This window comes from Carica papaya, chromosome 2 (genome assembly GCF_054855325.1).
Source record: "Carica papaya isolate Zhongbai chromosome 2, ASM5485532v1, whole genome shotgun sequence".
NCBI lineage: Eukaryota > Viridiplantae > Streptophyta > Magnoliopsida > Brassicales > Caricaceae > Carica > Carica papaya.
The window spans coordinates 2,492,799-2,509,807 of NC_142310.1; the positions used below are offsets into that span (position 1 = coordinate 2,492,799).

The 17,009-nt window shown below is 33.0% G+C and overlaps 2 protein-coding genes across 2 annotated transcripts; both read left to right on the forward strand.

Moving 5' to 3' along the window:
- Positions 1-3,662: 3,662 nt before the first annotated feature.
- On the forward strand, positions 3,663-7,799 carry LOC110807114 (putative serine/threonine-protein kinase PBL3). The gene is made up of 6 exons (XM_022032142.2): positions 3,663-3,988; positions 5,033-5,376; positions 5,480-5,615; positions 6,080-6,216; positions 6,339-6,462; positions 7,175-7,799. Exons 1-6 carry the CDS (start codon positions 3,925-3,927, stop codon positions 7,621-7,623), a joined length of 1,254 nt encoding a protein of 417 aa, XP_021887834.1. The 5' UTR covers positions 3,663-3,924; the 3' UTR covers positions 7,624-7,799.
- A 142-nt stretch (positions 7,800-7,941) lies between these two features.
- Positions 7,942-14,467, forward strand: LOC110807136 (uncharacterized). Its single transcript, XM_022032169.2, has 4 exons — positions 7,942-12,434; positions 12,563-13,008; positions 13,175-13,778; positions 13,902-14,467. The coding sequence occupies exons 1-4, from the start codon at positions 12,300-12,302 to the stop codon at positions 14,121-14,123; spliced, it is 1,407 nt and encodes a 468-aa protein (XP_021887861.1). The 5' UTR covers positions 7,942-12,299; the 3' UTR covers positions 14,124-14,467.
- Positions 14,468-17,009: the final 2,542 nt, after the last annotated feature.

Sequence of the window (17,009 nt, forward strand, 5' to 3'; positions counted from 1 at the left end):
TAAGTATTTATATTATTCTTAAATATTTAAATTATTCTCTATATTAACTTTTTTATTTTTTTTCCCAGTTTAATTATATGCAACAATACCTTTAACAATATTAATGGTATTTAATTAATATAGATTAATACAAATATTTTTGAAAAAATAAATAAATAAAAAGATTAAAAAAATTAATATAAAAATTAATTTGAATATTTTAATATTTGGACCAATAATAAAGCCCAAACCCATGAACACAACTTCTAAAACAAAAGCTAATAATTGAAATGTCAAGCAAAGAAAGGATAAAGTGATTAATAATAAATAAATAAATAAACTCTTAAAGCTTAAAACCATTAGGCTTGGTGGCAATTAAAGTAATTGTTACTTGTCTCTTTGTGCTCTTAATATGTAACTAAGTCAAGAGATTCAAATTTGGTTTTATAAAAGTTCGGTAGAAACATCGACACGTGCTCCGTCTTACAAGTTGAGCTCTAGAACGTCCTCGATGACCTGAAGATGGCATGGAACATGGGCGTGCATAAAGTAATTTTTGAGACAGACATTGTATTTTTCGTTCAAGTTTTGAATAAATTTTTTTACAATGAGTCTCTCCACGTTAACATCAACCCAACCTGATTTAAGATATTAAAATTTAGTTGAATAAAAATTGGATATCGCAGATTTAACTTGTTTTTTTTTTAAAAAAAAACCTGTCGTAATCATACTTTCTCCGTCAATCCTTCGTACGAACTCATTAAAATTGTTAAAGATGATCTCGTCAAGATTCTTCGATTTATAATGTATAACAGGTAAGTCATGTTTTGCTTCTAATCTCTTGTAATTAAAAAAAAAAAAAAAAAAGGAGAGTAGGGTTAGCCAAGCTTCTCTTTTTGTGGTCTTGATAGTTAAATATTTGTGAAGCCCAATTTCAGCTTGAATTCAACTTGGAGAGAATCAATACAAGTTTTGACCATGTCAAGTTTAAATGTTCCAAAATTTGTAGTGTTACATTAAATTTTCAGTGGAAGAAAATGCCGACCCAAATCAATGTATGGAAACCGTGCAAGTGTCAACCCTGCAATTTTCTCCAATGAGAAATTTGAAGTGTGAGGAGACTTGGAGGAAAAGAAACTGAGAAGAGGTGATAGATAGAAGTTAATGGGGGGTGGGGTTTTGGTACACTTCAGTTAGTCAGGTTTCATATATACCCATTAAAGTCAAGGTGTTATATATCTATCTATCTCTATATATCTATATATATATATATATAGTTTCATGAGTGTTTTTGGGTTCAATATTGGGGAAACACCCTCTGAGTTTCTTTTCAGGTTTCTTACATACCCATTTCATAGATATGTAAATATATATATATATATAATTTTATATCAGAATTATTAAGTTTAATCTGAATTTAATTAAAAACAAATTTTCTACGTTGGAACTGCAAAATTCATTTTTTAAAAAAAAAAAAAAATTTCAATATTTAAATATAATAAAATTAAATATCGAATTTAACTTTTGTTTAGTAAAATAATAAATTAAATTAAAATTTACGTCACGTCACATCACTTGTGTTATGTGTGATACTTTTTTCTCTTTTCTTGAGAAAATTGACGAAGAAACCCTTTTCACATTGTATAGCAAATTTATGGTTTCATTTTTTTAGATTCCCATAATTCTAAAATGTAGATGTGCCCGAAATTACTTTTAACCATTAAAAGAAAAAAATTCTTACGTATATATATATATATATATACACACACACGTGTGTGTGTACCAAATTATATATTTAATTTTCAATAACATTTTTGTTTTTTTTTTTTAAAAAAGTTAGGTAAATATTCTCTTTAATCACGACATGATTACCCACTACGAAATGTATCATTTACACAAATATTCATAATTTATTAAAATAAAATTTAATTTAATTATTATAATTTCATCAATAAACTAATAAAATTAACATATAATTTTATTAAATCAAACGTTATAAGAACATTAATCGTTATTTTTTTATAAATTATTTTCAAAACTTTACTATATATATATATATATAAAAGTTTCCCAAATAGTAATATATGTATTAAAGATTAATAAATTAGTTGTAAGGAAAGGTGTTAATAATGACCTTCCATAAGTTTCTCCACATTCCAAATGCTTTCATTTCCGGGTATACACACACACACACACACACATATACATACATACATGCAGAAATATATATAGTTTTTATCTCTACTATTTTCTTTTCTATTAAATTTGGTACAATTTTTAATTTTACTTCTAATTAATTTTAATATTTTAAAAAATATTCAAATTAATTTCTCTCCTTAAGCTAAACGACAACTATTGAAATATAAATTAAATTGAATTAATGTGAAATATTTTTAATTATGTCTTAATGAGACATGAAAAAGTAATTAATTAAAATATAGTTGTCAAAATTTGTGATTATGGGCTAATTCAAATATTTTTGAAAATATGTAAATTAATGTAGAATCAAGATAATGACCAAATAGAAAAAAAAAAGAAAAAAATATACTATTTTAGCATGTGTATAATAGATATAAATATATATATGTATATTTATATGTATATGTATATGTATATGTATACGTGCACCTTTTTTATTTTGAAGAAAATACACATTCATGCACCTTGACTAAATAAAAGATTTTCTTTGAATTAGATAAGAATAATATCTTATACAAATTTCATAAGTAGTAGAAGTATTAGTAAAGACCCTTTCAACGTATAAATAAAAAAAATAATAAAAAAAAAGTTATCTTTTAATATAAAATTCTAAATTTTTTTTTTTAAAAAAAAGGCTTTTATTAAAACCTTTTAGGATTAAAAAATAATTAAATTTAAAATTAATTAATTATAGATATGATGAATCGTTGACCAAGACTACCCGTAGGAAGACAACAGAGAATGGAATTGGAAGCGAACAACGGGGAGGGGGGAGTGGGACCCACAAAAGATGCCCTCTTAATTTGTTTGTCTTTTGTCCACACATGTGCACGCTCTTGGGCCTGGGCCCACTTTACGTTCATTGCTTACCTAATCCTGACGTCTCCTCTTTTAATACCCAAAATCTCCCTACCCTTCCCTTGTTATTTATTATTTAAAAAAAAATTAATTAATTATCGATATTATACTATATAAAAAAAATCAAATAAAAAATAATTAAAATTATTTTATACGAAATATATTAAAATTTTAATAACCCATCACAAATATTATCTTCAACATATAAAAATTCAAGAATTTACTTTGAAGCTAAGAATAAGATTAATTTATTATTTGACTTGTTCTCCTAATTTTAAATAATGATATTATGAATTATGTTGAATTTTATTATAATTTTTTATTTTTATATTAATTTCATTATAGAACAAAATGTTCTCCGTTAATTTAATAAATTATAGAAGCCGTTATTGAATTTTTATAAATTATACGAGGTCGAACTAATTAAAATAAAAAAATAATTTTAATATGCAAAAATATTTGGATAAGAAACTATATTTATGATTAATCATTAAATTACGATAAATACGCGTGTTAAAAAAAACCTAAATTACATTAATAATATAAAACAGGGTGAAAAAAAGGTCAATACAGAGAATTCACTAACACCCATGAACTGAGAGAGTTCATAGATGTGAAAGGTGGTGTTGGTGCACACGTCAATGGTGATCCAAACTCCCAAACGCGTTTGTCTTAAAACGACAAGCAGTAGCAACAGACCTATGCCTGTTTCTCCTCAAATTCCCTGTTGCTTCTCCTCCTTTCTTTATATTATCAGCTCATTCTTCCATTTTTAATTCACTTTCTTCTTCAGTTTCTTTCTGCTTGGATTTATAATGAATTCTTCTTTGAACTAAACCGAGAACGAGAAAACCCGTTGTTTGTAGACCATACCCTTTTCACTGTTCGATGGGGAACTGCTTACATTCTTCCGCCAAAGTAGATAGTACCCAGAGCCTTAATGCTGCTTGTGGTAACCTTACTTGCCTACTACTTCCCTTCCATCAATTTTTCCCCTTTAGTTTTGGCTCTGCTCTTTCTTTATCTGTTTGTCTTTTGATAGCTGAATCTGTTGTTATTTCCTTCTGGGTCCTTCTTATTTTCTGATTATGGCTATATGGTGTTATAATTTAGAGCTGGATTTGCTAGTCTTCCATTGCTGCTGTTGCCTTGTTAGTCCTCGAGCTTGATTTTGTTTTGGGGATTTTAGGGAAGCAATTTTAGGGAAAGATGTTCTCCTCAATTTTCTCTCTGTTTTGTTCTTTGTCTATTACCCTACTTGTGTATAGCTGGTCATTTCCTGTTAAGGGGCTACTGTTTCTGGCTCTGTTATCTTCTTTTTGTCTTTGTATTTGGAAGTGGATTTATGATGGGCTAGATCTATATCATGTTGAATTCAATGATTGTACTTTGCAACCTAGGCTTGGATTGGACACTTGGATTTCAATTAAAAGAAATTTTTTATTTGAATCTTTGAGTTTCTTAATTTGGGTATTGACTGATTGACATCCGGAGAGACGCCATTAATTGTAAGTTCACTTTTCAGATTTTGTAATTAAAAGTGAATATGCTGTTTAAGTTTTATTTAAACCTCCCTTATGGTGGAGCAGAACTGAAAAATGCAGGAAAAAGTTTTGGTGTAAAATTATTGCTAAGTGAACATTATATAAAGTAATAATTGCAAGTAGTATGCTCTTCTGCTCTTCTTGATATTGTATTAGGAGTAAATTTTCAGTTGGGAAATCATTGTCATTGTGATGGAAAAGAGTGAGGAAAAATCAAAATTATTTTTGTGATTGAAGAGAGTAGCTGGTTAAGTTTGAATTCGATGAATTTGTTCATTCTTGTATGTTTCTTGAAAGTACCTGAGTTTAGTAGTAAATGTCTTCTTGCCACTTGTTTTTCTTCCTTTCTCTCCATGGGCTGACTTTGATTTTCAATAATTACTGGGTTAACCACTTTATTTATAATCAATGACTTCTGGTTTGAAACTAATTTTACTCTTCTCTTGCACTAGGGGGCTCCAGGATATCTAGCAAAACTAGCCGATCATGTGCTCCGTCCAGCCTGACCACCACATCATCATACAGTTTAGACAGCAGCTCTGAAAGTCTTTCTACACCAAGGACTGAAGGCGAAATATTGTCTTCCCCACATTTGAAACCTTTTTCCTTCAATGAACTAAGGAATGCAACTAGGAACTTCCGTCCAGATAGTCTTCTTGGTGAAGGTGGATTTGGTTATGTCTTTAAAGGATGGATTGATGAACACACATTGACTGCTTCAAGGCCTGGATCAGGAATGGTTATTGCTGTCAAGAAACTTAAACCTGAAGGTTTTCAAGGCCACAAGGAATGGTTGGTAAGTCCGGTTCCTTTCATCTTAGTCTCCTTTATTTCTTTCCCGTAAAGTTTTCTTCAGATTTTTGTGTCTGGTTCATCAACTGATAGCCCTTTTGTTTCAGACTGAAGTTAATTATCTTGGTCAACTTCATCATCCAAATCTGGTTAAACTAATTGGGTATTGCTTGGAGGGTGAGAATCGGCTTTTGGTCTATGAATTCATGCCAAAAGGGAGTTTGGAGAATCATCTATTCAGAAGTAAGCAATCACTACTTTAAAATGATATAAAGGCACTATCCTCTGTTATTGTCTTCTATATTTGGACTACTTGGAAATCAGTTGTTATGCCAAAAGGGTGGATTCATAAAATTCAGATATTTCTTACTCTGAAGCTCTGGTTTATGGAAACGTAAAATACTCAAATTGGGTTAATTGACTTGTGTGCCGCCAAGGAACTGCATAGCAAACTTAAGCACCTCTATATTGTTTCTCCATTATCCTGTAGGAAACGCATTTTAAGTATAATTTCCATTGCTACTCAGTATCGATGTTTCTATATCATAAAAACAGAAACTACTCCATCCCCCTTCCCCATGGCTATGATGATCAGTCCTCTCAGAGTTTTTCTGTTATTTCTCAGGCAAGATTTTAGATGTACCATCTCAATTTTACTGAAGTTGTAGGGTTCTTAGTCATGTTTGATGTTGTATTTTGGTTTTCAGGAGGACCGCAACCACTTTCTTGGGCAGTAAGGATTAAAGTAGCAATTGGTGCAGCTAGAGGGCTCGCATTCCTTCATGATGAAAAATCACAAGTGATATACCGTGACTTCAAAGCCTCTAATATTCTACTTGATGGGGTATGCTGAAAAAGGAAGATACTGTTTATCTAATCTGGAACTCTTTTCAGATTATATTACATATACTGCTCCTGGAAAAGAAAATTAAAACTTCTCTTATTGTAAATGCATTTTGGATGCAGGAATTCAATGCAAAACTTTCAGATTTTGGTTTAGCAAAAGCAGGGCCCACAGGCGACAATACTCATGTTTCAACTCAAGTGATGGGTACTCATGGCTATGCAGCACCTGAATATGTTGCTACAGGTTTGTTCAATGCCTGTGTTAGAAACATTAATGTCAGTGGCTTGTTTGTGTGTATTGGCTCTCTTGCCCTTGTTAATACTTTTTTTTTGCTTGATAAGTTTGGCTTATGATAGAACGGAGCCTTTTGTTCTGTCTAATAGGTATTTCAAGCTTTAAGTATTTGATTTACTCACATCTGGATTAAGTAGTGGTAGTTATATAAGAAGTATCTTTGTCTATTAATGTGTATAATTGTCAAAAGCCTTACTCATGGTTTCGGACCTGAGAGAAAAAAGAGAGAAAAGATAAAGAAAGAAGATAGATTTCTTGAGAAAATGCCTATTTATAGGCTACAAATGGAAGAGAAAATGAGTGGGAGAGGGGAGCGGGAACCGCCTGGAAATTGCAATGGCCGAACGGGCAGCAGTGTCATTTTAGATCGCTTTCAGTCTGCTTACAGCGAAAAACCATAACTCTAATTCGTTATAAGTGGAAGAGACCCTTTTGCCCCCATTTGCAAATTTACTCTTTTTTGCCTTCTGTTCTGTAGTAAACCGCCAGAGTGGCTTCTTGACAATAATCTTTTAATAGTTCTATTTGTTTCCATGGAACTTTTACATGAATTCATGTTCAAAAAAGTGGGGATCACTAGTTGAACTTGGAGTTGTCTTTTTTCTTTCTTTTTTTTTTTTTGGTGTTGCAATAACATCAAGGGATTCCCATTGCTTTACAGGAAGGTTAACTGCAAAAAGTGACGTCTACAGCTTCGGGGTAGTGTTGCTCGAACTGTTGTCTGGACGGCGTGCTGTTGATAACACAAAATCTGGCGTGGAGAAAAATCTAGTCGACTGGGCAAAACCATACCTGAGTGACAAACGAAAGCTATTCAGGATCATGGACACCAAATTGGAGGGCCAGTACCCTCAGAAAGGAGCCTACAAAGCTGCTACCCTTGCCTCACAGTGCCTAAACATCGAAGCCAAACTCAGGCCACGAATGTCACATGTTTTAGCAGAACTAGAGCAGCTTCAATCGCCCAGAACTGGAACCAGACATTCTGAATCCTTGACAATTTCTACCCCTATCCAGAGGTCCCCCATGAGACAGCAGCAATCTCCTCTGCATTTAACACCCGAAGCATCTCCGTTGCCTTCATATCGAAAATCTCCTCGGTTAAGGTAATCGATTGATGCATTCATTGATCTGGGTAAATTATTTTTGTATTATTCTGTATGCATTGTTGATATAATGTAGTTTTTATGTGTGTCGATGTAATTTGATTCGTACTCTTCATCATGTTATCATCACATCATATTTCATTTATTCCATATTAGCACCCACGTATTTTCTCCGATTCATACTTTGCTGGTCTATAGAGCTAATTGATTGCTATTAAGAATAAATTAAAATATACACAATCATGATTAATCATTTTGCGTGAACTAGATAATTTTATATCACCTATCTTTTTCCAGTTAAATACAGAAGAAGAAGCAAATATGGAACTACCTAAAACTTAAACCGAGTGAAATTCTAAATCCAATAAAGCAGCTATGTCGTTACTTAGAAGTGAACAGTTAAAAGGATGGATCAGACTTCGAACCCATTAGATATTAAGGTGTGAGTGTCAAGTTACAATGTAATTTACAACATGGTGGTTGTATAGATAATGTACTTATTAATTATATGAAGTAATCAGATAATGGAAAATGCTGAAGCAATAAATCATCTTGGAGTATCAAACGAGACTAAGATTTCCTCCAAATGAAGTGTTAATGGAAAATGCTGAAGCAATAAATCATCTTGGAGTATCAAACGAGACTAAGATTTCCTCCAAATGAAGTGTGTAACCAGTTGAGTGCATGTAAGTTCTGTAACAATGAAGAGTTAAGATTTAAGAAAAGAACAGAGAGAGAGAGAGAGAGAGAGAGAAAGGGTAAAAGAGAACGAGAAGAGAAAGGGATGGCTTTGGTAAGTCCTTCTGTCTCTAGCTCTCGTATGAAACTGTTCATCCTTCCAAAAACTTAGACCAGGTTCAATTACCAGCGTGGGAATATTTCAGTCATATGCTAGCTGGTGGTCCTAAAGGCAACTTCTCGCAATGCATGCCCACCATATTGAATTATCCCAAAGTTTACTCTCTCTCTCTCTCTCTCTCTCTCTCTCTCTCTCTCTCTCCCTCTCTCTCTCTCTTTACATGTATATATATATATATATATATATGTACACACATATATGCATATATATACGCCAAATCAAGACAATTGATGTATTAGCATACTGTACCCATGGACTTAGGATATACAAAAGAATTGTGTTTGGGTAACGAGTTGCATAAAAAGCCATGAATGTAATGTAAGTATTCACTGGAATCAAAAGCAAAAGGGTCTTTTTGTGAATTATTCACCTTTTTTTTTGAATAAATTTATTCATTCATTACTTACATGATATACATACACTATTCATAACATGTTATATCAAATGGAGCAAAAGCTAAAACAATTCTGAATAAATTATGATTATAAACACTCGGATAATACTCTAGATATTATCATATTGCTTATTTAGGTTCTTGGATGATCCATTTCCATGTAACCAGGACTTGAAATTTATTTTATTGTTTGAAAAAATTCGAAGTCGACTGCATGATTATGAGACTGAAAACTTTCATACATTTGATTTTGATTAGTCATCATATGATTTATTTGGACCATTCGTAGTTATATCTTAATATCGGTGAAGATAACAACTTAGTTCTTTATCAAGTTTTTAGTAAGTAGGGTTATTTTATTTATGTGACCCCGTAAATTCTTTATCAAATAACACTCGATTGTGATTGTTTGAGTTTTTGATCAACCGTGTAGGTTTAATTGGGTCCGTTTAAGTTATCTGATTCGATTAAAAGTATTTTGAGAACTAAAAATATAATTTTTTATTTTGTGATGGATAAAATTAAAAATAACGAAAAGTTACAGATATAAATAAATAGTTATGTTCCTCAAATAATACGTTAGAGTTTTTTCTATTTTGTCATTCTATCACCAGAAAAGAGTGTGTGTGAAAATTTTAAAGGACCAACGTATTGATTTGCAAGATCCACCGTATGACGTCCAGATTTTTTTCGTTATGAATTCAGTTGTACTTCCGTTTACATATCTAATCTTAATTATTCAATACGAACATGTTTTAGATTCAGTTCTAATTTATTTTGAAATTTCTACGACAACCTCTTATAAAGATGAAATAACTAGAAGCTATATCCAATTAACATTGATGGTTTGTGAGGTTGATTAATTTTGTCACAGTAAAAAATATGTACATATCAGAATTATTGCAAGCATATCCACTCTCCTTGCCTTTGAGGCCCATTACATTGGATTTCTCAAAGCCCATCAAGCCCATTAAGCCCATCAAGTCATCTTCACCATTCTCACTCTTGACTTCACATGTCAACCCATTTCCCCCCCCCCCCATTGACTTACCATTCTTGTTTACAAACCTACCGGCCACAAATTGCCATTAAAGGATAGAAAATGCTTGGAGCAAAATATGGTACTTCAGTATCGAATGACTTCAAGAGTTCCCCCAAACACTTCAGTGGAATGATAACATCCAGTGAAGTGTTTAAGGGAACTCCAGAAGAAACCCGATTCATATTCTTTTCTGCTCACTGAATTGTTTATGGTAGAAAATGAGAGTGCATAGAGGAGTATATAACCAGAGAAACTAAGAACTATGGAAGATGAAGATGATGGAGTGATGTTATATCAAATGACACCAAGAGTTCCCCCAAACACTTCAGTGGAATAATGAAATTCAGTGAAGTGTTTAAGGGAACTCCAGGGGAGACTTGATCTCTATGGCTTCTTTAAGTTTATTACTTGTAGGTCTGGCTTCCATGGCAGGGAATGGGCAAGGTTTTCTCTTTTTATAGTAGAAGATAGAAGAAGGTGTAAAGGATGTTTAGAGCAATAATGAATCTAGACGTAGCTGCTGGCCAGATTTGTTAAATGGGCGTTTAGAGAATTAAATCTTTTCAACTTTTTACATGCATCCAAATGATTCTCATACGTAACTTGATTCTCTCTTTATATATATATTTATGAGCATGTGTGTATATATATATATAGAGAGAGAGATACATACTGATCATCAGAAATGACATATTAAGTTTATGATGTAGTAATACAAAAGACTTTAGGTATTTGACAAAGAGAAAAAAGAAGATAAGGAGTGGCGACCACTTGTGTCTGTGTGTATGTATATATGGAAGTGTGTGTGTGTATACATATACATTTGAAAATTATTCTCTACCTTTCATATTTCCCACAATTCTGACTACGTTCAGTTTCTATAGAAGCTCATCGTCTCTTAAAATGGTCCCTCGTACAGAACCAAATCTTTCTCACACACACAGACATATATATATATATACACACACACACACACAGTAATTGTGCATGTATTGCCTAAGAATTAGTAATTAAGGGATATATACTGGAGGAGGTAGCAGGTGACGATGGTGAAAAAGAAGAAAGTGTAAGGTGTCCCCCGGAGTTTCCCTGACCACTTCATTGCATGAGGGCTGAATTTAGTCCTAATACTGAAGTGTTTGGGGGAACTCTGGTAGCTACCTTACTTGACCTCGATCCACCATTGAAGCTGATCTTAACACCCATGATGGTGGATATATATATATATATATATATTATATCATCATCATCATCATCATCATGAGCTGATCTTAACACCATGACCACTTCTTTTTTTTCCTTTTATTATCTTTGGTGATGCTATGTGTGTACTACGACGTCAGAATATAGAGTTGACAAAGTATATCAGTTCAGTATCATATATACAACTTATTTACAAACTATACATTATATATATAGTTATTTATTAAATTAATTAAAGGGTACTTACAAATCGGCTATATTGTTTATATATATATATATATATATGTATATATATAATTCAAAGCACAAGGATATTTTGTTAATATGATTAGCCTTCAATACCCTGCCATCTCAATCCTAATTCAGTATCATATATATATATATATATAAAATATTTTAATCAACATTGACATTTTTAGACTTTACAAAAGAATTGTTGCAAGAATCTATAAAATGCTTCAAATAATATAGAAGACACTGGTAAAGAGTTCATCACTGCTCATTGATGCTAAAATAATTTATTTCGAGAACACACATACACATACACATACACATACACACACATAGATGTACATATATATGTATGTATATATATATACAAATGCAAATAAAATGAAGTTTTCTCACTATTAATTAATGCTAAAGAAAATTTGAGTTCTAAATATTGCCCTGAAATGGAGGAAAGCCTCCTTGTCAGCTATACCCAGATTTCAAATATGTATCTGTTTTCTTGCCCCATCTAAAGTAGCTGAAAATCAGTCAACTTTAACGCTTCAATTTCTAGCTTGGACAATCTTGTCTTAAGCGTCACCCCATATATATATATATATATATGTATATGTATATGTATATGTGTATATATATTCTTACAAAGTTCCAAAAGAAAATTTATTAATTAAGACAAATATTATGATAAAACTTTATCAAATTCTCTCTTCTTTTTTTCGAATTCTAAAATAAATTAAAACAAATTTGAACTTCTAAGAGTATGTAACGTGTTCTTTAGTCTGTAATTTCATCCTCGGTTCATATATATTAAATCAGAATTTGTATTTCGTATACTACACAAAATTTATAATGAAAATTTACTTTGCAAACTAAAAAAAAGCCGAAATTTTCGAAAAAGAAAACGAAAAATTAAGACCTGTCTGACCAAGCTGCCTACATTTTACTTATAAATTGATGACAAGCGTGAATTGTGAAGAAATAAACTCAGTTAGCTATCTTGCCACAAACAGTTCCATCAAAATGCAGATCATCACAACTTTAGCAGCGATATTCTGTTTATTTGTATCTATAGATTACTCAGCAGCAGATGTAAGTAATTCCCACCTCACTGTTCCTTTGATCATCAACGTTTCTGAATGTATAAATGAACGTACATATATATATATATATAGAGGGCATGATGAAATTTTACTTTTGGTTTGCATGGAATATTCCAGTGGGTGAATCACGGAGGCGATTTAACAAACAGGAGGCATGCTGGCGGAGAACTGTTGCTGAACCCTTTCATGGTAAGAAACTTCTTGAGGCTAAGATGGAGATTCGAAGCCGGAAAAGACATCTCTGCAACTCCGGCGGTGGCGAACGGAGTAGTGTATTTTCCGTCATGGAATGGGTTCTTGTACGCAGTAAACGCGTTCAACGGAGATCTTATATGGCGGCAGAATCTGAGTGAGATAACGGGACTGAGAGGAACAGGGATAGTGGCGAACGTGACGGTGTCAAGATCAACGCCGACGGTCAGTAGTGATAGGCTGATAATCGGAATATATGGACCAGCTTTTGTGATTGCTGTTTCTAGATTGAACGGAAGGCTTCTTTGGTCAACGCAGATTGACGGTCGACCTCGAGCTGTTATTACTGCATCTGGAACTGTTCATTCTGGGTAATTAACCTCTTGTTTTCTCTTTTCTGTTAATGAGATTAAGCATATATATATATATATAAGTTTTGAAAATTCAGAAATACCCATGATTGTCTTTAAATTTCCATGAACTATCTGCATTTTTTATCTCTAATACAAAACTTAAGTTAATTTTTCTTGTTGGTAGGGCCTTCTACGTTGGGGTGTCATCCCTAGAGGTGGGATTGCCCGCAGGTGAATGCTGCACATTTAGAGGCAGTGTAGTCAAACTAAACCTCCAAACAGGTACAATCATCTGGCAAACCTACATGCTTCCCGACAATGGAGGCAAACTGGGAGGATACGCCGGAGCCGCCGTGTGGGGCAGCAGCCCTGCTATTGACATTTTCAGGGGACATGTGTATGTCGCCACGGGGAACCTCTACATAGCTCCCAAAGAAGTTTTGGAATGTCAAGAGAAACAAAACAATCAAACAACTAGACCAACTCATCCTGATCAGTGTATCGGCCCTGATGTCAACTTCAACTCCATTGTAGCTCTTGATCTTGATTCCGGGAGGATTCAATTGAACAGACAACTGGGTGGCTACGACGTTTTCTATTTTGTTTGTTTGATTCCTAACAATCCTGATTGCCCTCCGGGACCTAACTTGGATGCAGATTTTGGTGCGGCTCCTATGTTGCTTACCATCTCTGTTAATGGAACAAGTCGTGATGCTGTGGCTGCTGCACAGAAGAGTGGGTTTGTGTGGTGTTTAGATCGTGACAATGGTAGAATTCTCTGGTCCAAGGTGAGGGATCATCGACTATCTAACAAATCTACCTTAATTCTTTCTGTTGTAATTGGCTCAACATATCTCTTATTTTAATGACGCCAATAGCTCTGGTATGGCCAAAATATGTGGATTTTGCAGAAAGCAGGACCGGGTGGATTGGAGGGAGGAGGGCAATGGGGTGCCGCCACAGATGGGCGAAGAGTGTACACGAACATAGTTAATAGCAACCGCGAAAAGTTCACCCTCAAACCAATGACCCAAACAACAACAGCTGGGGCATGGGTTGCTTTAGATGCTAATTCAGGGGCAATATTATGGTCCACGGCCAACCCCACAACGACACCGCCCATGGCCCTGTGACTGTTGCTAATGGAGTATTATTTGCAGGGTCTGTAGCCCCAAATGGTCCTATTTATGCAATTGACACCAGCAACGGCAAGATTATTTGGGCCTACAACACCGGCGCAACTGTTTATGGGGGTGCCTCAGCCAATTACGGTTGCATTTACATTGGCCATGGATACACATTTGGGGCTGCTAGGTTCCATCCAACTTGGACTCCAGGAACCTCACTGTTTGCATTTTGCATTGTGTGAAGCCTGTACGAAGATCTCTCTGTGTTAAAATTTACATAATATAAGAAAAGAAAGACATAAGATTTGTATTTTGTACTTTTACTCTACATTATATAAAAACTCTATGAAGTTATCTCGTGCCAAAATTTACATAATATATATATAAAAGTTTTGAAGGTTTCTCATCTTAAAGTTTATATAATACGAGGAAAAAAAGACATCATATTTGTCTTTTATGCTTTTCTTTATTCTAATTATGTAAAAATTCTATGATGGTTTTTCGTATTAAAATTTATATAATATAAAAAAAGGACATCAAATTTATCTTTTGTGCTTTTATTTATTATGCATTGTGTGAAAACTTTTTAAAGATTTCTCGTCTTAAAGTTTACATAATATAAGGAAAAAAAGAACTTAGTTTATCTTTTATGCTTTATTCATGCATGTAACTTCCTTTCACATTATAACGTTTTTATTTTGCCACCATTCTCGAGTCTTCTTCTCTTCTTCCTCAGTCGTCAGTCGCCACTCTCTCTTCTCGAGATCCTCTGTTTTTAGCTTCTTTTTCTTCTTCTTTCGTTCACCGCCTAAAGGCTTCTCCAGATCCTTCTTCATTTCTCTATTTTTCATCGCTATACTAGCCGCCCATGCATCACTGCCAAAGAAAATGAACTAAATATTCCAACAAACTCTCCATTTAATTTAGTTTCTTTAGCACATAGGGTACGCCTGTTCTTAAATTCATTCTATGCAAAGTAATTATTTATTTGACTGTCACATGCTCTTGGTGCTTATGTTAAAACATACAAAACTTCATTTAGTTTGTATCATTGTTCTCTCTCCCTTTAACCAAAAATTCTTATGCCTTTCTTGATCCACTATAATTTTCACTAGTAGTTGAACATTAATGGCTCTTTTGCTTCTCCTGATTTATTTTGGGAAATAAACTCGGTCGATCATAGTCCAATCTGATTGTTATCTTTCATATTTTGATATTCTACTATTTTTCTTCAATCTCATCCACCTTTGCATTATCTTTTTCACCTAAAATTTTTCGTTGCTTCTTAACTTCTCTAAAGATTTGTAGGTCAACTAGGGTGAAATTACATGACTCATAAATTTTTAGTAAATTTTTTATCCTTTTTAGAGGTGACTCTGGAGCATTCGATTTTTCTCAAATATTTCTATTGAAACTTGGGCTCGAAGAACTAAACTCATCTTATCTTGAGATACTATTTGGATCATACTCGATTGTCGAAACTAGTAGTTAATTCACTAAAACAGTTGGTGATAACTATTTTTTTAGTCTTATCTTTTATTGCAATAATGCATGTATAAAAAATCTTTTTTGGATTTTCTTTTCATGGCATGTATGAAAAATATATTTTGTATTCTCCTTTCCTTCAGAAAAATTTACTCGATCATGATCTCTAGTTCAACAATGCTTCACAATATGTATGTACTTCTTACATTTGTTGCAATATTTAACGTTTCGACGTACTATATTCGATTTCTTATATATGTTATACTAGATATTTGAGCTACTTGATCCTATTTCTTTTTTAGTTTGATTCTACTGTTTTTGTACATCTTGTTTGCCTTTTTTCTGAAAATTCTTTTGATTTTTTGAAAACTTTTTTCTGTGCTGAAAGCACTTTCAACTAAGTTACTCTCACTCAACTATTCTCTCACCTTGTATGATTCTTAGGAACTAATTAATTATTGAATTGTAAAAGTGAACAAATTTTTTGACTCTTCAATTACAGCAACAATGTATTTATATATTTCAGACAAACTAATCAAAAAATTTTCAATTACTTTTTGGTAAAAAAATTTTTTACTGTAGTTCATCATCTAGTTTACAATCTCAATCACCTTCGAGAAATATTATTCTATTCTCTCTAACTCCTTCATTCGTAAAGTTTGAAATTATTTTCGTAACGTTTACAACTTTATATAATTATCTTTGTTGATCTCCAAAGATATCACTTCGATATGCTTTTTCAATCTTTATGAACATAAATTCACTACTTCAGTAACGTTCGTATTCAAATCAAACTCTAATATCTGTTGTTGGAACTAAGTTAAAAACTTTTATATTACAAAATTTTTAAAGTCTAACCAAATATGTTGCATGTAACAATCAGCATACATGTTGCATTCCAATGTTGTAGCAAGGGTAATTATAAGAGAGGAAGCAGTATGTACAGATCACCAGAAAGTTCATTAAGTAATATTTTAATTGAGGATGATGTGACGGTAGACTATGGAGGTATATATATACATATATGAAAGTGTGTGTGTGTGTGTGTGTACATATGAAAATGATTCTCTATCTTTCATATTTCCCACAATTCTGACTACGTTCAATCTCTATAGAAACTCATCGTCTCTTAAAATGGTCCCTCCCTCATACACAACCAAACCTTTTCCACTCTAAATCTATATATATATATATGTATATATATATGCATGTAAACACACGTACATACACACACACACACACATATATATATATATGTAGTCACTGTGCATGTTACTGGAGGAGGTAGCAGGTGATGGTGATGAAAAAGAAGGAAGTGTGAGGTTCTCCCTGGAGTTTCCCTGACCACTTCAATGCATGCGGGCTCATTTTAGGCCTAATACTGAAGTGTTTGGGGGAACTCTGGTA

Bases quoted from the DNA above. Each gene is read 5' to 3' on its own strand.
- LOC110807114 (XM_022032142.2), top strand. From the start codon at position 3,925: ATGGGGAACTGCTTACATTCTTCCGCCAAAGTAGATAGTACCCAGAGC. The intron at 5,616-6,079 runs GTAAGCAATCAC...TTTGGTTTTCAG, and splicing joins GGAGAATCATCTATTCAGAA to GAGGACCGCAACCACTTTCT. The intron at 6,463-7,174 runs GTTTGTTCAATG...ATTGCTTTACAG, and splicing joins ACCTGAATATGTTGCTACAG to GAAGGTTAACTGCAAAAAGT.
- LOC110807136 (XM_022032169.2), top strand. From the start codon at position 12,300: ATGACAAGCGTGAATTGTGAAGAAATAAACTCAGTTAGCTATCTTGCC. The intron at 12,435-12,562 runs GTAAGTAATTCC...GGAATATTCCAG, and splicing joins TAGATTACTCAGCAGCAGAT to TGGGTGAATCACGGAGGCGA. The intron at 13,009-13,174 runs GTAATTAACCTC...TCTTGTTGGTAG, and splicing joins TCTGGAACTGTTCATTCTGG to GGCCTTCTACGTTGGGGTGT.